Source organism: Schistocerca americana, chromosome 11 (assembly GCF_021461395.2).
Source record: "Schistocerca americana isolate TAMUIC-IGC-003095 chromosome 11, iqSchAmer2.1, whole genome shotgun sequence".
Lineage (NCBI taxonomy): Eukaryota > Metazoa > Arthropoda > Insecta > Orthoptera > Acrididae > Schistocerca > Schistocerca americana.
This window is the reverse complement of record NC_060129.1, coordinates 204360746-204381101: the sequence shown is the minus strand read 5'-3', so window position 1 is coordinate 204381101 and position 20356 is coordinate 204360746. Positions and strand designations below refer to the sequence as shown.

The 20356-nt window shown below is 44.5% G+C and overlaps 1 protein-coding gene across 1 annotated transcript in view; it reads right to left on the bottom strand.

Moving 5' to 3' along the window:
- Positions 1-20356, bottom strand: part of LOC124553601 (tyrosine-protein phosphatase non-receptor type 11-like) — a 255423-nt gene that overhangs the window by 13747 nt on the left and 221320 nt on the right. Inside the window, exons 10-12 of the mRNA XM_047127457.1 lie at positions 16845-17141; positions 10953-11139; positions 7450-7601 (exon numbers count right to left, since the gene is read on the bottom strand). Of these exons, the coding sequence (XP_046983413.1) occupies positions 7450-7601; positions 10953-11139; positions 16845-17141 (636 nt within the window). The remainder of the gene's footprint in view (positions 1-7449; positions 7602-10952; positions 11140-16844; positions 17142-20356) is intronic.

Below are 20356 nucleotides of genomic sequence, written 5' to 3'. Positions count from 1 at the left end.
TATCTTTGTGCGTGCAAAGCATGCCTGTGTAGCGCTACATACTTCGACGACAGAAGTTAGTTGTGGCGGCACCTACCAACATTTTTCAGAACTTCCGCTTACTTTGCACTCGATTCTAAGCCTCAGGCAGGTTTTTGGATTACAAAAACCAGAAAAAAAGTGCGGCTTAGATTCGAGTAAATACGGTAACCAGTTGTAAACCCACTATCACCAGTTTTGATTTGACCCGAGAGGTTTGACAAACCTCGTACATTAACAAAATTAGCAGTGGACGGAGGCACGATCCCCGTCGCAGAATCGAGGAGGACGGGCGAGTTGACCTGCACGGCTCAACTGTTTGCAGACGAGCAGCTTCTTTTAGCAGAACCGAGGACGATCCACAGACATTGGTGGAGATCCTACTCACAACAGCAAAAATGTAGAACGTGCACATCTCCCTCGACGAATCCGGCGTTACGGCCTCCGACGGGAAAGACCGCGAGATAACTGTAATTTCAGTATGTGACAAGGCCCTCGGGCGAGAATCGGCATTCGAATACCTGGGGCGTGACACCGACTCCATTCGAGAAAATAGTACGCGACACAAAATAACAATTTTGACGGGGCTAATAAACGGCACCTTCAGACATCTCCCGTTCTCGTGGCACGACCGTACAGTGGCACAGCCAAACCCACCACCTCGTTTGGCAGCAGAGAGAGAACACTCCGTGGAGATGAGGAGTGGAGGCCGCCGAGTTCTGAAATTCGGTTGACGAGGAGAGCAGCTGGCTGCAGTCCACAGGAGAGGAAAAGATGTGACGGCATCCCTAAGGACCTCAAAGTAAATGTAATTCTCTACACAGTAGAGAACTGTCTCAGAGAGAGCACTTACTACAGACGAACACTGGCCGGATCCTTTGAAAAAGCCGCAAATACTGACCAACAGGTAGACGAGATGTAGGAAGACCAGCAGGGAGAAGGAGTGAGCCCACAACAGAGCACAAGGCCTAATATTGGATAGGAGGAGGAAGAAGAAGAAGAAGAAGAAGAAGAAGGAGAAATGATGTCACCTGTCAGAGACTGTGGTGATGCCATCACACAGACAGACAGAACACGATGTGACCGGCCAGAGATAATGCAATGCATCCAGCATAATGTGCCATTCTGCAGTGCCCTCCGTACAGCTCGTCATGATGACAGTTAGGTATTAGTTCAAGAAATTCAAACAATAGTCGCCCGGGATGCTTCATTTTTACAGGTGGAGTGAATCCCATTCGATGGCAAAGTTACAGCTGACTTTATTTCGAGATGCGAAGGGCACCGTACTTGTACATTTCTACTAAAGTGAGATTTTGGACCGCTTCGACCTCACTCTGAAGGAAACGTGGCCTAATTTGGCTAAAATAAAGAGATTTTTCACTGCGACAATGCACCAGCACATTCATTTGAAGCTGTTGCCACAAAACTGTAAGAATTACATTAGAAACTGCCGTCGCACACCTATTCACCTGACTCGGCTCCCGCAATCTCTTCTTCGAATTGAAGGTAAAGAAATATCGCACAGCTGAAACGTTCTGCTCGAATGAAAGGGTTACTGGAGAGACAGAAGTGTAGTTTAGAGACTTTGACAATTCCTATTTCTTGGAATGATTAAAAAATTTGCTTGGCTGTTGTGAAATAAATAACTTGTTATCGAAAAAAAAAATGGCACCTTCATTCTCAACTTGGCTACTTACTCATAAACATCAAATATTGCAGTGATACTGGAATCAGTAAAATTATTGGATATCTACGACAGCAAAACAAAGAGAGCTTACGAATAAATTAGTGAAGTGAAGTGAGATACAAATCGAGAACTGTGTCCACTTTTAAAGTTGGACAACAGTGCCATAGATCGTGCGACTAACTGAAGAGAGAAACTTGAGTTAACTTGCTTGTACTGAGTGAGACACGGTAATCTGTAAACGTTCAGTTCGAAGGACAACTTCTCAGCCAACAATACATTTGCAAAATCTTTATCTAGAATGACTGATTTTTGTAAACAGAGTTACCATCATCTGATCTGTAAATAGTGTACGTAAACTATCAAGCATATTAGATCACGAAAAATAGTGCACAACGTCATAAATATAATAATACACAGCCTGAATTATTAGACATACCTCAATAAACCTCAATACAAGTGCCCAGTTAAAGCTATAAATGTACTCCCATCTAATTTAGGTGGATAGTCTATGTAGGACACATTGGTACACCAAAGTGAAAATCAGTATTTACAGTATATTTTGGCAAGTGTATCCGTTTGATACTATGAGTCACAGAATACATTGCTGATACAGTCTCACCCCTGAACTGACACCAGGCAAGATAGCTAGGGGACATGTTGATGTTTACTGCAGCTAGAGGTTCCTCGGGTATTAGTATCCTTGTCAGTTGCAAATATACATATGTTATTTTAATAGAATTGTGGCAACCGGTATACAATTATAAAATTTTTGCTGCCACATTTCTTTGAAATAATACGCTTATATTTGCACTCACTTACGATGTCTAAACGTCACGTCGTCTTTTTCGACATACCGTTTTACCTCTGTACGGTTACGTATGCTCTGGCTGTTCTCGGAAATATTTTAGCTCGAACCCACTACAAAAACTTTTATAACTGTATACCGACGACTACATTTTTATTAAAATTATACTTCAGCTTCTGTTTGCTACAAAAAGTTTATATTTTTCTACTAGTTACCAAAACTTTATTAAAATTATGTACGTACAAAAACATTGTCACATAACCTGGAAAGTTTCAGTGAAACGGCTCGACCGAAATTGTAATTACCCTGAGGATCAACTTACGCTCTGAAATCCCCATAAGTAAACAAATATTAGTTTGGTGCAAAGGTTCACAGTATTTTTGTTTTGCACGTTGCTATTCTGGTTGCTGCAGGTTTCCTATCGACTGTCATTCTTTATTTGTAGTTCACAGTTGCCGTCCGAGTTTACATACTGTCATTCTGTCGCACAGGGAGCAGTGGGCACTGGAAAATGGAGTGCCGATTGGAGAAGTTGGAACATTCCTGACATATTCTGCTGTTCACATTTAACAGAAGGGTGACAGCAACAGAGACCGCCAGAAACACCTGTGCCGTGTTTGGGGATAGTGTTACTGGACACAACACGGCTATAAAATGGTTTTCTGTTTTTGAGGAGGATCGTTTTGACATTAGTGACTCTCCACGTTCAGGAAGACTTTCAGAGTGTGATCAAGATGATTTCAATGGATTAATCCACAATGATCCACGTCACTGTACTAGAGAACTGGCAGATGTGACAAACTGTGATCATTCCACCACTGCGCAACATTTGCACGCAATGGGGAAGATTCAAAAATCAGTTGTACGGGTACCGTACACTCTAAGCCGGTGTCACAAAAGTCAGCGGGTGGCCATACGTGCACCTTCGCTCGCTCGTCATCGACCGGCTCGCGAACGACACTGACCGCTCCTATCCTGTATCGTTAGTGGTAACGTGAAATGGTCTCTTTGTGCTACCGTATTTACCCGAATCTAAGCTGCACTCGAATCTAAGCCACACATGAAAAATGAGACTCGAAATCGAGAGAAAAAATTTTCCCAAATCTGAGCCGCACCTGAAATTTGAGGCTCGAAATTCGAGGGGAGAGAAAAATTTTAGCTGCACCTCCAAATCGAAACAAAGTTGGTCCATTGTAATACGAGACACAATTTAGGTCGAATGAATGATGATACAGCTACAGTAGTTCGGTTCGAGTCGTAAGCTTAGCAGTTAAGCTCTACCAGGTAGCCATTACTATGAGTCAGGTGCTCCGTCCGTATTTATACGGGTACCCTTCCTTTTTCGCATACTTCGTCTGGTTTGAATCGATTGCTTATTTTTCTTTGATCTGATAAGTGCCGTTCTCTTTGTTATAGGTGTTTACGTCACTCTAAGCTGAAAATGCATTACTGTACTGTGTCGTGCATTGTTTGTCACATTCTGATAGCGCGTGTTTACGGCCTGTCGCCGCTTGCGGCACGGCTTGCTTTTGTGCGCGCTACCGCCGCTTACGATTTAAAAAAAGAGAGGGGGGGGGGGGAATCGTCTCGTTAGCAAAACAATGGAAAGAGACTGCTATTTGATGTTACCTACACTCCTGTTTTCTTTGATAATGATCAACAAGAACCAAATAATAGACAGCGAATGATAGAAGATGTTCTGAACTAGAGTTTAGTGATAATTTTTCTCCATTTGAAAATCTTTGCAGACGCCTCCTTAGTACATTACATTCTGCACTGAAATTAGAGTCATCTTAGATTTAAAAATCTAGTCAATTGCTGTGCTTCATTTCTGACTGTATCACTATTACGCAGAAGAATAATACGAATATAAACGTGACACGATACGTATATTCTTCCGCATTTTCTGTTGTCTCACTCTAGTTTCGTAGTTTATTAGGCAGACAGCATTTAAATGAGTTAGCAGCAAACATGAAAGAATACATGGCAAAATGTTTATATTCATATTATTCTTATGGTGAAGAGAATACTGTATGCGATTCACAATTCGTAACAGTTCCTATAAGGAACGTACAGTTGGCCATATTGACAAACACCCCAAACAGTCTTTCCAGTCGGATTTTCGTAGTACATTGAAATGCTGCTACATTCGAAGATGCACAATACGGAATTTGTATTTACTTCGTTGGATAATGTATGAAAATGCAGTGGTCGAAACTCGAGGCGGAGGAAAAGGCTCGTCTTCCACCTTTTTTTTTTTTTAATTTATTTACTGACGCAGAGGGTTTGGTGCCAGTATTTATCTTTGTGCATACAAAGCATGCCTGTGTTAGCGCTACATATATTCGACGGCAGAAGGTAGTTGTGGCGGCACCTACCAACATTTTCCAGAACTTCCGCTTACTTTGCACTCAATTCTAAGCAACAGGCAGGTTTTTGGATTACAAAAACCGGAAAAAAAGTGCGACTCAGATTCGAGTAAATACGCTAACTTAAGGAGCCCAAACATAGCAGCAAGTCCCCGTAAATAGACCTGCACGCATCCACTGAAGAATATACTGTGCTTCTGGTGGAACAGCAACAGCCCGGTGTACTACGAATTGGCTTCCCCGAGGGGTAACCGTCACTGCCGACATTTACTGTCGACAACTGAGATGCCTCACAGACACAGTTGGAGAACGCCGACCGGGAAGACTGGGCGATGTGACGCTACTCCACACTAACAAAAAACATTAGCAAAATATACAGGGCACACCCAAACTCTACCGATAAATTCTCGAGCGCACCGAGAAATATTTTCGGGGTATTTCGGAGTAAGGGGCCCCGACACCTCCAGCGGCTCATTACGGAGACTGACGTAATTACGATTTATTCACTTTGTGTCTGCCCCTGGTAGCTGAGTGGTCAGCGCGACAGACTGTCAATCCAAAGGGCTCGGGTTCGATTCTGGGCTGGGTCGGAGATTTTCTCCGCTCAGGGACTGGGTGTTGTGTTGTCCCAATCATCATCATTTCATCCCCATCGACGCGCAAGTCGCTGAAGTGGCGTCAAATCGAAAGACTTGCACCAGGCGAACGGTCTACCCGACGGGAGGCCCTCGTCACACGACATTTCATTTCATTTCATTCACTTTGTTACCTCACTGCCGTCATTTCTGTGAAAATACCGCTTACACAGAATATGCGATAACCAAAATGTACACCAAACACAGAGTAATGCAACCGTCCTCGGGCAGATGCGAGAGCAGCAATACTCGGTCGCCCTCACTGCGGGAACAGACTGGCGTAGGGTCGTCTGCTCGCTCTCCCGCGGCGTTCGGTGAACCCGCAGACGCGGGACGTGTCAAACGACTTTCCGCCCGTACACCTCTTCGCAGTACTGCCCCGTTTCAGTGTACGACTTGCAGTGGCAGAAAAAACAAACCCGAAACGGAACTGACCGACTGGCGAATGTGGGGCCGAGCATGGAGAGTACAATTATAAATGGGAACTACTGTACGTGAACGGGACAAGTCCGGTTCTGAACGAGACGCACAGCTCACACCTTTGACATTCACGATGTCGTGCAGATATTTACAGGGCTGCACAGATACGAGGATCGATACGGGTGAGAAATCGAGTGAGGTGCGATTGATCTGTAATGAGGTGCTAGAGACAAAAGGTGCCTTATACCAAACTACTCAGAAAATATCCCCGAACAGCGTCAGAAATTTTCTCCTCGATCGGCAGCTGCACTCGTCGAGAATAAGTTGCCGAGGGGCGGGCGGGCACACACGTAACAGGACTTTGTGACGGACACTTTACGAACTGTTCGATACCGCCCGAAATAGCTTTTCGGTATACCACATTACACAAAATCCAGTATGTAATGAAACACCTTTTTCTTCACAATTTGTGATCAGATGCTAATGCACACATTATGTACATGATACAGTATAATTAATTAGCTTACCAGCCTGCAAAGTAATTAGCCAGAATCTGTCATTACCAGTAATGGATTATTTCAAAATCATAAATCTGATAACAGTTATTGAAAAACTAATTATGGAACTGTTGAAAACAACACGTGAAGATGTCACGGCAATGTTAGCATCGAATTCCACCTCGTAACTAACTAGCAAATTAATCACTGAAATTTGATTATTTCACGTAAAGCCCAATTAACCATTCAAAATGTTTCACGACACGAGACGTAATTAATTTCATGTAGTACCCTAGGGAATAGTGTTATAAGAGATACAAGACTCAGAATGCCTGTAATTAATTTTGTAATTATGCCTTTGACAAATCTGTGATATAAACAAATGACCCTTTTGAGATTCAGACAAAAGAAATTCCACAGTCTACAAACCTCTCCAGTTTATGTTAGCACAAAAAGTTATTCAGTACTTAACAAGAAATATGTGATTTTGGGTCAAGTATTGTTAACTACATTTCATTACTTTATCTCCGTCTCAAAACCTAAAAACCAATATTTGAAACTATATTCATTATAAACAAACATTTGTTTACTTCAAAACTGCAATGAAAGTTTGTAACTGTAATTTCATAAATCTATTTTGCAAACAATGTGCCCAAATAAACAAGTATTGCCAAGAAAGTATATTAGTAGTGCAGTACGTTAAGCAATAAAAAAAATTCAGGTTGCGCCGAGGTTCTAAACAAAGATTTTCCGGAGTCAGCTTTTGACTTTTATTTAAAATGCCAGATCCTGAAATGTCGAGTTCTCGGGACTATCTGCAAACGGATTAAGCACCCCGATGCACAATTTCTGCAATGTGGTGGAAATGTCTGTCACAAGAGCTCAGTAATCAGCCCCGTAAAGTTTACTCGAATTGGCAGCAACTCGCTATCAAGTTAGACAATTTGTTTAAGTGTCGCGAAGTTTAGCCGACCAGTCTTAAGGCGGTCACATCAGGAGACACACACATAGCACACACCTGCTCGGCCTGGGCGCGCTGGCGCACCGTCTCGATGTAGTGCTGCACGGCCAGGTAGACGAACTTGTACTGCGCCTCCGTCTGCACCATGCCGGAGCGCTGCGCCCGCACCATCTGGATCGTCCGCTGGATGTCGATCTCGCAGTCCAGCCCTGCGGTGTGGCAAAAAGACACGCACCTCAACTCCATAGAACTGAAAACATAAAATGAACTGTTTTTGTTATGTAACGTGAAAAAATTCCATTTCCACACATTAGTGAAAACACATTTGAAATTATGCGAGAGTCATATAAAGAAATATCATTTGGCCCTCTATGCCGTCGGCCCCGTTACTACGGAATTTGGCGAAGTTAGTGGGTGGCCGGGATGCCCTTCCTGCCGCCACCCCGTACCCCGATCTCTTCTTTCGGTTACCTTCTACACTATAGCGTACCTGTCCTTTTAATGTACTCGGAAAGTTTCACTGAGCCACTTTCCTTGTAAGTGACAACGTGTGAAGGTTACTTTCGTCCTCAAGTCTCGCCCACCAGTGCAGTTTGAAAAGAAGGAAAGTGTGAGTTGTGTAAAAGTGGAGAAGAGAAAACAGACTGGTCTGAACAGAAAAATAGGCCAAGTGACGGAATGCACTACCCGCTCTATTTTTCCATCACCGTAACGGACAAGATAAAAACGGGACCGGCAGTGCCAAAAGGAGACGAAAGTCGAAAGTAAGTACCGGAGAAGAGGTACGACGACGGACGAATGTACGGGGGGGGAATAGTGAGAAAGTACGGTCAGAAATTTGGTACAGAGAAGTGCGAGGCGACTGTGACACCATTTGCTCGTGCCTCTGTCCGACACGGGAGCAGAGTCGACACGGTTATTAACGAATTTGGCACATTTAATTTGAGGGGAAGCCAGATTTCATTCTCATAACCACCCCGTCTACCCCCAGGACGGATTATATATACCCTCAACTGACTACACGTAGTGTTATCCGTGTGACAGTCAATGAAGATTTTCTAACTGTTTGTGAATTATGTAAGTGAGGCGGGACTTCGGTACCAGCCCGGTAGTCGACTAGTGGGGCGGAGGGAACCACCTACACAGCACACCGGAGGTGGCCGCACACCAACTCTCGTAGTCGATCCCGAGGGAGGATCGGACGGCTCCCCGTCGTGGAAGTGGTGCTCCGACACGTGTGGTTATACGGGCCGGTCGTGAAGTTGCGGTGACGGTGGAGAATAACAGGAGAGTAGCGACAAGTGTAAGTACTGGAGGACAAGTGTGACAGAAAGTGGAAAAATCAGAGTGCCTGGGGACCACATCAGAAGACAGTGGGAGAAGTTATACGGAGATTAGTGAAACGTGAAGATGTGGCAGATCGTAAGAAGCCTAGTACGGAGCAAGGATGCACCACCAAAAAGCCACGAAATGTTGTATTGAGCGTATTACGCTCCGGTACTCACTTACGCATCAGGTACGAAATAGGCGACGAAGGAAATACTGGCGACCCACATAGATGCTCGTGAGATGAAATTTCGAGTAAGCAGAATACGACTTACTGGAATGGACAGAGTAAGGTAAGAGACGGTGAAAGAAAGAAAAGGAGCTCGTGCGAGAGAGCGTGGGAGATTGAGAACGTACGGGCACAGTGACAGAATGGGAGCTGGCAGGACACCGACACAGACCCAGGGGAAGACCAGTAGAGAAACACGAAATGGGATGAAAATCAGCATTGGGGGGAAGCAGTTGTGAGATGTAGCAGGACCTCTTAGGTTGTCTCCACACCTGCAGGATCTGAACCTCAAAGCCTGGTCATCAATTTTCTAAAGTAGTGTGACACAATTAAAAAAACTAAAATTTAAAAAAAATTAAAAAGGTTCAGCAAATTGCAAGATTTCCAAATGCTGTTACTCATTACACTGTACAGAAACAGTCACTAGTAGCTGAATGCGTGATGTTGAAGTGCAGAAATTGTGACATCCTCGCATCAATTCCCACTAGTAGCAACTTTTTTTCTCTTTTATTTATAAATTTTGTATTTAGTATGAAACAGAAATGTTAACAAACACATACTCAATAACAAGTTTCTCAACTACCAACTGCGTGAGAATGTGGGTTTTCAAACTTGTATTTGGTACCGTGACAATATTATGTAAAGAACAGATTGCTACTCGTCAAAAGAAAAAAATGTGGAACGTCAAACAGAAACTGAAATGCTTTTTCTCGTCTGGAGATTGAACAGTATTAATTATGCACACAATTTCTTTCAGTTAACAAAAAATCATTTCACAAGTATGTGTCAGTTTTAATTTATTTTAATGTGATTGCTGACTGAAAATAAAAATCTATTATTTATATTAAAAGAGTACAATCCTATATTCGTTAATTAAACAATGGAAAATCCAGGATGGAATGTAAAAATATTTGAGAAAGAAAGTTGCTCCTGACCATACAGCGAAGAAGCCGAGTCACACATAGGCACAACAAAAAGATTCTCACAATTCAGTACAGCCGATAATACACAAAACAGAACAGAAAATTTTCGTTCCTAGCTTTCGGAACTTTGTTCCTTTGTCAGGGAGGAGAGAGGGTGAAAAAAGGGGGAAGAAGGGAAAGTGGATAAGTGCATTCATTTACTCCCGACCCAGGTTATGAAGCAACAGGGGAAAGGTAAACAGGGAGGCTAGCAAAAAATTTAAAAAATAAAAATAAAAAAAAAACCTCTGTCCATTTTTTTTGCTAGCCTCCCTGTTTACCTTTCCACTGTTACTTCATAACCTGGGTTGTGAGTAACTACATCCACTTTCCCTTGTTCCCTTTTTCCCCCTCTCGGCTGTACTGAGCTGAGGTATGTACTGGCCAGCCCCTCTATCTCTTTGTCGGTATTTGTTTCACGTCTTTATATGAGATTTTCCATTAATGATTTAGATTCTCACAACTACAGCTTTTGGCCATTAAAGCCCTTGTCAACAATACACACACACACACACACACACACACAAAAAACACACACACACACACAAAAAAAACACACACACACACAACTTATATGCTACACAATAAAAGCCAACAATTCTTTCAGCACTATGAAAGTCAAGCATATTATACTTACCACGAGCTGGAAACCTTTTAATGCTCAAAAGCTATTTTTTTTTTTTTTTCCTAGTGGTTTAGGAAATTGATGTCCAGACTCTGACCTTCAAATCTCGGAAGTACGAAGAAAATCAAAGGGGACCAATTTGTTAAGTCCACCTGATACATTTGTTTGAAGGGTGCACTTCTGCACAGGTAACAACCCGAAGGACTGCCCCCATACTGTGGGGCAACCGCCCCACACGGGTGGACAACTATCCCCTACTGTAAGCCAACAGCCCCACATACAGTACTACATATTTCTGTTAATTTTGCAGACAAAAGCACATCCGTCTGTCACTACAGGTGCGTGCCAATGCACCCTCTACCGCTTACGGCAGGACGCTCCGAGGAGCGCGAGAACGCCAGCAGCGTGTGGCACCGACCTCGTCGCTTGATCTGGTCGAGGACGATGTCGATGACGATGAAGGTGCCGGTGCGGCCGATGCCGGCGCTGCAGTGGACGAGGACGGGCCCCGCGCTGGGGCCGCAGCTCTCCTGCCGGGCGTTCACGTCGTGCAGGAAGTTGAGCACGCAGCCCGGGTCCGACGGCACGCCGTGGTCCGGCCACGCCTGCAACAGCGACGCACGCCGGTTACAAACAAAATTGTACCCTGCAATGCACCACTTTGCTCAAAAATCTAGATACAGTCGACTCACTCTTTACACGACGGATCGACGTATCCTGCAGTGCGAGAAATTGTCTACCTTTTGCAGTCGCCCGTCAACACTGCCGGTTTTTGTCTCGGGATCTTTGGCCAAAATTTGTTAAACGATTTCCTCGGCCCAACTGGCTGGCCGGTCGAAAGTTCACTCGACAACGCCGGTGGCAGACCGGGGACGAGCTCGGGACCGGAGGCCGTACGTACCTGTCGTGCCGACACCAGATAGCCTTTCCCGGTCGTTACCACCGCTATCCTCCCCTCGCTACCTGCGACAATTACTTGACAGAGCACGGGATCGGGGATCCGTTTACCTCGACGCTTTCCCCTCCCTCGTCAAAACTGTCATTACTTTTACAAATTTCTAGTGCGTCCCCAAAGGAGAAATGTCAGATGCCGCCTTTCCGCCTCACATCCCCGAGGTGGCCAATCGAACTGGACGTATACGCTCTAACAAAAACTGACGCGCAGAGAAGGAGCTGTGCAAATTGGTTGGAGACCGATATTCGTCCAGGTATTGATGGAAAATGCAAAACTGTAGACTTTGGCAGCTGACAGATAAGTACGTGACGCTGCACCACAATTTCATCGTGCAGTTAATAGTGACGGTAAACGGAGGACGTGTCGGTACCACAGGATGAAGTGTTTGTGAATTTCACTCTGCGTACTCAGCTGGACAGTGACTACACCTAGCAGAGAGGTGTGCGAACAATATACACAGAGGTAAGCATTTGTGAGAGGACGAACAGTTACCGTCAAAAGTAGCCGGCTGCAATAATCGACAAACTGCTCGTCGGAATAGGAGCGGTGCCACTATCTGACGACTTTTGCAGCAACGGGTGAACCGTTCCCAAACACAGAGTCGAGAACGAAGCGGTTGACCTAGGGAGGCGACAAAATGTGAGGACTGGGCAATTGTCAGAGAGGCACTCAGAGCCCCGGATTCACCACTACCACTGACGCGACGTGCAACTGGCGATCGAGTGGGTGCAAGGATCGTTAATAGGTGACTCACGGGAGGGGGCCGCGCTCGCTGTGCCTCTTACGCTGACTGACACTGACCTCCGTACACCGGCGAGCCTCCCGGCACGTTTGGCCCGGAACCTCACTAGCTGGAGCAGACTTATCTCCACTTCTAAGTGAGCTCCAGTGACCAGTGAAGACGTGTCCGGAGACGCCCCGGACGGCGCTGGGGTGCCACCCTGACTCCTGCCCGACATCCGGGGGCCGACGGTCTGCGGTGCCGTTCCTTTTCGCAGCAGGACCACTCCGGTTCTCATCCGTGGCACCCTCACGGCACGGCAGTACGCCCCATTCTGTCGCCCTCCGTCCCGAGCCGTCCCGGACCGACATTCGGGCAGGATAACACCCACACGTGACGGGAGTTTCTAGTGTTTGTTTACGTGCTCGTCAAAATGTCGGGAATACAGCAGCATGCAAATGATCTCCTCGCCCAGCCCACGAAGGCCCGAGTGACGCCACATCCTGTGGAAAAATCTACGTTGCAATCGACGGACAATCCACTGAAAGAGTATCGACGATCGCAAACGGTACTGCAGGCCGGGACAGGTGGAGAAATCCACCTCGGCGCTGCACGTGTAGCGAGACACTCGCCACAGAATAAAATCCACCGACATCCGGGTTCTCCCTGTGGGATCTGTCGTGCCGATTCGTTCGGGAAGCCGCAGAAATCCGGAAACGTAACAATAATTTTTCACACGAAAAAAGTAAGCCTTAAGGTGAACAGATCCCAGATTCTTGTCCTGCAGTGAATCACCACTGTGTATAGCAAGGGAGTACCACAGTGGCAAAGACCGGGCAAAAGCCCTCCGACATCGGTGTGACGGTACGTATAGTCTCCAGCCGTGAGCTCGACTCCAGTTCGCAAGAGCAACGGATTGTGAACCTCTGACAGCCAACCACTTAGACTGGCAAAAAAAAAAAAAAAATATATATATATATATATATATATATATATATATAAAAATTCATAATACCTGGTAAATCTACACTGGCTGAAGATCACGAGACAAAAGCCAGCCGGCAATATTCCACAATGTATTTCAAATGGCACCATGAACACAGTCGTGATACAAATTTTTCTTGGGTACCATCTAATTTTGTACTGCTAAAAGTGACTACAAAAATATCAGTTTTTTTTCCCTAACTTCAAAATTTTTCACAAGTTGTGACATTGCTGGGGAAGGGGGAGGGGGGGGGGGGCAGTGACCTGTATACGTAATAAGTTTCCTTTAATTTACGTCTATGGTCACAAATGTTTTGTTAGCAGATTACCGGTTTCAGTCTTTAATGACCATCATCAGATATGCAGCAAAAATGGAAAACATAAATACACTCGCAAAACTGTCTACAGCTGAAGAACAATACATAGACCATAATGAAAAGTAGTACTGAAAAATCCAAATATGATACTTAAAAAAACTTCATCGCACACCATTTCTTCACATTTACAATCAAATTTATTAAATTAAGCCATTTTTTTAAAGAATTTAGCAGCTTTTATATAGTTAAAACAATTTAAAATGAAGGTGTAACGAAACTGCTGAAAAACATTTGCTGGCAAAAAAAAAAAAAAGGGTCGATTCTATTTTTGTGTTGACGGATGGTGTTTTGTTTCCTGTCAACCTAACCTCACTTTCCCGTTTCCTGTACATGCGCTCAGTACAATGTCTAATCGTCGTCGTAAAAACTCTGCTGACAGTATATTTGTTATATTTGTGGTGAATTTATGCTTATAAAACACCAAAGAAACATTACAGACTTTGTGAAAAAGGTTTATCTATCACACTTTGGATCTAAACTTGGAGATCGAGATAAATCTTGGGCACCGCTTAAGTATGTTATGTGTGTGTTGGACATCTGAGAAAATGGTCCAAACAGGAGAAAAGTGCCTTTAGATTTGCTGTTTCCATGGTATCGAGGGACCCAAGAAATCATTCCGCTGATTGCTACTTTTGCAGTGTCGATATTACTAGTCATAATTCAAAATACAAGAAGGTAATAAGCTACCCTAACCTTCCGCCCACCGTCCGACCGGTAGTGCACAGAGTAGATTTGCCACGATGTAGATTTGCCGGTCCCTGAACCAACAGATTATTTCAATTCTACTTCAACAGAAGCATTCTCTGATGTACAATGCGATTTAGATGAACCAGATGATGATGAATTCCATTGTAATACAGAAAGTCTAGAGCCCAAATTGTTTACTCAGACCAAGCTTAACAATCTGGTTAGGGATCTAGGCTTAACGAAAGAAAAAGCTGAATCGCTTGGCTCTAGATTAAAAGAAAAGAACTTCCTGGCAGTTGGAACCAGCATATATATGTAAAGAAAGAGAGAGAGAGAGAGAGAGAGAGAGAGAGAGAGAGAGAGCAGCAATTGTCCAAGTTCTTTCAACAAGAAGGTGATTTAGTGTACTGCTCAGACATTCCAGGTCTGATGAAAGAGTTTCGTATTGAATACCAAAAGGATGGCTGGAAGCTGTGTATTGATTCATCCAAAACTAGTTTAAGGGCTGTTTTATTACACAATGGTAACATGTATGCATCTATACCTGTTGGACATTCTGTACATATGAAAGAAAGCTATGAAAACCTAGAAGTATTGCTAAATAAAAAGAGGCTGTTCTGCTCACGATCGGATGATACTTGGCGATCTAAAAGTATCGTGCATTCTCCTCGGTCACCAAAGTGGCTTCACCAAATTTCCACGTTTCTGGTGTGAATGGGACAGTAGGGATAGGGATGAACACTGGTGCAGCAAGAACTGGCCTGTGAGGGAGTCTTTAAAACCTGCCGAGAACAACATTCTACGCAAAAGCCTCGTAGATCCAATAACTGTACTCCTACCACCTCTACATATAAAGTCAGTCCTAATGAAACAGTCTGGAAAGGCTTTGCCTAAAGATGGACCAAGATTTAAGTATATCTGCCAAAAGTTTCCACACCTTTCAGAAGCTAAACGAAAAGAAGGCATCTTTGTCGGACCTGACATTACAAAATTGATGTTTGATGTTAATTTTGTATCCACAGTGACCTTAAATGTGAAACAAGCACGGATATTATTCAAGCAAGTTGTTACAAAGTTCTTAAGACACGAAAAAGACCAGGAATATGTTTCTATTATAGCTACAACGTTAAAGAACTTTAAAACTTTACGATGTTTAATGAGCCTGAAAGTTCACTTTCTGAACAGCCACCTCGATTACTTCTCGGGCAATGTGGGAGATGTTAGTGAGGAGCAGGGAGAGTGTTTTCACCAGGACATTAAAGTGAGGGAGAAACAGTACCAAGCCTGCTGGAACACCAACACGATGGGGCACTACTGTTGCTCACTTCACTGAGAAAGTCAGCGAGCGACTCATTGTAGAAACAGCTACACAAGGAGCTTCGAAGAATGAAGAGAAAGCGTATACAAATCAATTCCAGCTGACAAATGAAATCTCTATTAACACATATCATTGTTTTCAGTAGCTTATTGTAAATACAAAGCACACTTAAGTTGTAACAAAGCGCTTCATTAATTTCTCCATTTATCGTATAGCGTAGGATTTTTATACTATATAATAAAAAGCATATTGCTTGAAAACTATGGGTGATACAAAACAATTAAGGCTAGATTTGGATTCAGCTCAAAATTTGTGAATTATATAACTCAATGAAATTAAATTCCAATGCTTGCTTGAAAACACAGAATCCCCTGAGACCTTATGAGATTCCCCAGATTTTTTCAGGTATAACGTAATTTCCCGAGAATTCCACGTTTTCCATAAGAATCGCCACCTTGTACGGATTACTCAAAAATTTTGTGGTGCTTTTTGTGGTCTTTGTTGTACGTGGTTTGCACAACTTTATAATAATCCTTCACAATTTATGCAAGAAGAAGTTGGAGTAAGTTATTCGTAGAAGTAGCTCGTACACTTCTGCTCCTAATCGATTATCGTTTTGGAAACGATCGGTTTAATTTTCCGTTCCTACCATGCTCACAGAATCGTCATCACCTGCGTAGGCGATCGGTGACGGAGAAAGATTACGAGCACTCACGAAGCGGTCAGTAAAAGGAAAAGAGACATCAACTCTGAGGTTTCTGAGGGAGAAAGTTTCGGGACGGGGTGAGGAAGACAGTAACGTCATCTGCTAACATCGGAGGCCATCCTCTTCTCACCTCAATTGTGCAAATCGCAGCAGAGCATTTTGTGTCTCCACAGGCTTTATTTTTAGTTTGCTTAATTTTTATGCCACTTGTGTTTTTTTCCATGAGACTACTTCTATGAAAAAGGGAAAATATTTGGCAGCACTCTGAATGAATAAGTCATAGATTTGTGAAATTGTGAGTCATTTAATTCCTTTGAGTTAAGGATAATGGGCTTGTGTATTCAACATGCACATTCTCCCCCCACCCCACACTAATGAAGAAGAAGAAGAGTGAGTGAGAGAGAGAGAGAGAGAGAGAGAGAGAGAGAGAGAGAGAGAGAGAGAGAGAGAGAGAGAAGAAAAATATGGCTCCAAATTAAATTTTTCACAATATTTAAAATTCACTAATTAGATGATGGGACAGTACATTTACATTAGACACCAGACACACACAAGCACGTACCTGGAAGTGGTAGTGGTACACTTTACGCTCGTCGCCGACTGCCGCCGCGTGCTGATTCTGCTGCACGCGCTGACCGCCGCCCCCGCCCCCGCCGGACGAGCCGGAGTCGCTGCCGTCGCCGCCCCCGCCGCCGTCCGGAGCCTGCGGGAGTGCCGGCTGGGGCTGCGGGGGCAGGCGCGACACGGCGAACTCGCGCAGCGTGTAGTCGGCCGTCGACGACTCCGACAGGTTGCGGACGCGCACGCGCCCGAAGTCCTTGCTCTGCCCCTCCTCCGGCCAGTAGCGGACGCACTTGTTCTGTGGGCACGTGCACGTGCAGTGAAATCCTCCGTATACGAGTAACATACGGCACGACAATAATTTGAATGTTACTCTTCTCGCCCCATTCAAAAAGTATTAGGTCAGTACATAAGTTCGTAGTGTCTTTCCGTAAGTTTAATAAACACAACAGATACACATAACAGAGACCTCACACATCAATAACACAGTGTGTCCATCAAGTCCCTTTACAACTTCAAAATTTTATTACAATGGCAGTTGTCGAAATATTTTAACAAAATTTCTCTTACTGTAATCACTGTTTACTAAAGTTTTTGTATAAACTAAAGTTTTATACATACTGTGTCGATGGAAGGAACTGAACCTCTATAAAATGGGAACTCCTCAAGAGAAGGCACAATCCGTCTCCTGGTTTATCGAGACAAAATCGGATGTTCAAACTCGACAAAACTTCAGAACGAAGTACGGAAGAGATCCAACATCGTGCACTCCTATCTGTGCACGGCACTAAAATTTTACGGAGACAGCGACAGTGTCGGATAAAGGGAGGAGCGGGCGACCGAGAACGTCCGAGGAAAACATCGATCGCGTTTTAAACGGCTTCACTCGTTCACCTACGTAGTCCGTCCGCACTGCTGCCAGACAGTTCCAACTACCACGCTCAACTGTGCATAAGGTCCCCCACAAGAACTTACGGTCGTACACTTACAAAGTGTAACTGTTACAGACACTCGAGCCAAATCACGAGCCAAAACGGACAGAGTTTGCACTCGACACACCGGGACGCACGTCGGAGGACGAAGCGTTCCTCGAGCGAGTTTGTTTCGGTGATGAGGCAACTTTTCACATTTGTGGGGCATTGAACAGACACAGTGTGAGAATCTGGGGATGTAAACACCCCCGTGTGACTAGGGAGCTTCACCGTGAGAGTCCGAAAGTGAATGTGTGGTGTGGAATCGTGTGCAACCGAATAACTGGTCCATTTTTCTTCAACGAGTCAACAATTACTGCATACGTTCATCTCGACCTTCTGACCGAATATGTGGCACCACAAGTGACTGACTCACAACCGACTACCACTTTCCAGCAAGGTGGTGCACCGCCACATCGGAGGCTGCGCGTCCGTCAGCTCCTCGACGAAACATTTCCGGACACACAGATCGGGAGGCACGGGCATATTCCTCGGCCACCACGGTCGCCAGATATCACTTCCTCGGACTTTTTTTATGGGGGCGTGTAAAAGATATCGTGTATCGAACACAGATACGGGACATTGCCGATTCGAAGCAAAGGATTCGTAATGCCACTGCGACCAATGACGACGCTACGCTACAACGAAAACGGCGAGAAATCTAGTACCGTCTCGATGTTCTTCGTGCGACTGAAGGCGCCCATACAGAGGTCTATTAAACACTATCAAAAAAACTTTTATAAACACTGGTCACAATAAAAGAAATGTCGTTAAAATATTTCAACAACTGTCATTGTAATACAAGATTGAAGTTGTAAAAAGCTTTACGGACACCCTGTATATTTTCCTGCACTACCTAAAACAGTCGGCCGACACTTCGCATTCCACAACTATAAATCGCGGGTGTTCGACGTGAAGAACCCGTCGAGCCACGTTCGGAGCACGTTTTCCTTCGGGAAGGACGATCTTCGAAGCTCGTCTCCTAGACGACGGTAAAGGTGGAAGTCTGAGGGTGCGAGGTGAGACGAATAAGGCGAGTGCGAAATGACTTACCGACCCGCGTAGCATTTTCTGTCACCCCGGCAGAACGCGAGTAGGCGTTACCCGTGGAGTAGCATCACGTCACGCAGTCTCCTCGGTCGTCGTTCTCAGACTGCATCTGCGAGACGTCTCGGTCGTCAACAGCAAAAGTAGGCAGTGACAGTTACACCTCAGGGAAGCAATTCGTAGTACACCACACCGTCGCTGTTCCACCAGATGTACAACACTACTGCCTGTGGCTGTGCACAGGTCTCTGTACGTGGAGTTGCTGCTTCGTTTGGCCTCAACCGCACATTAGCACAAGGACACCATTTCTCGTCACCATAAACGATACAGGACAGGAATGATTGGTGTTGTTCACAAGCCAATTAATGATGAGCAAGCAGACACACACACAATGACTAGCTAATTTTTGTGACTTTAGCTTAAGAACACGTGGTACCCACACACTCCTCAATTTTCGACACTCTGCCACTGCGTGCAAATGTCGCACGGTGGTGGAACGATCACAGTTCATCACATTTCTCTCTCGTCAAACCCCGAAGGTATTCCTCGGTGCAGAGAGTCACCAACGTCAAAGTGGTCGTCTTTAAAACCGGAAAACCATTTTCTTGCCGTGCTCTGTCCGATGGCGTCATCCCCCCCACACGGTGCGTACGTTTCTGGCTGCCTCCGCTGCTGTTACCCCTCTAATGAACTCTAACAAAACAGTATGTCAAAAACAGTTCAATTTGTGGACTTGGCACTCCATTTTCTAGAATCCACAGCTCCACTGAGTATCTCCAAATGACATAATGTTAATGACAATATGTAAACGCAATCAGCACCTGTGACCTACAAGTAAAAAAACAACAATCGACAAGCAAATCTGCAGCAACTGGAATGCCGACATGCGAAACAAAAACACTACGAACTTACGCACCGATCTAATAATACTATTATGTCGACACATAATAAATAAAATGAACAGTCTCATATCTACACACTATGGGCTGAGGGTAAACAATAGGAAGAAGATGTTAATGAGGTGCGCCAGAAATGGGATGGTGAAAAACATAACGTCAAAATTGGGGATCACAAAAAAGATGAAGTGAAGTTATTCTCGTACTTCGGAATAAAAATAACACGATGTACCAAGCAAAGGGTACTTAAAAAGCAGGACAGCACAGGCAAAGATTGTGTTCCTCGACAAAAGAAACTGGTATCAAATGTCAGCCTTAATTCGAGAAAGAAATTTCTGAGACAGTGCGTGTAGAGCAGAGCACTGTGAGGAAGTGAATGACGGATTGAGGGAAAACCACAAAAGAAGAGAATTTAAGCGTGTCAGGTGTGATGCTATAGAAGGATTTTCGAAATTAAACAGACGAGAGGTTCTCCGCTGACCTGAGAAGGAGAGGAACGTGTGGAAGGAACCGAGAAGGAGAAGGGACAAGACGATAGGACACGCGTCAGGGTGTCTGGGAGCTGTAGAGGATAATAACTGTAGGGGAAGAGAGAGATT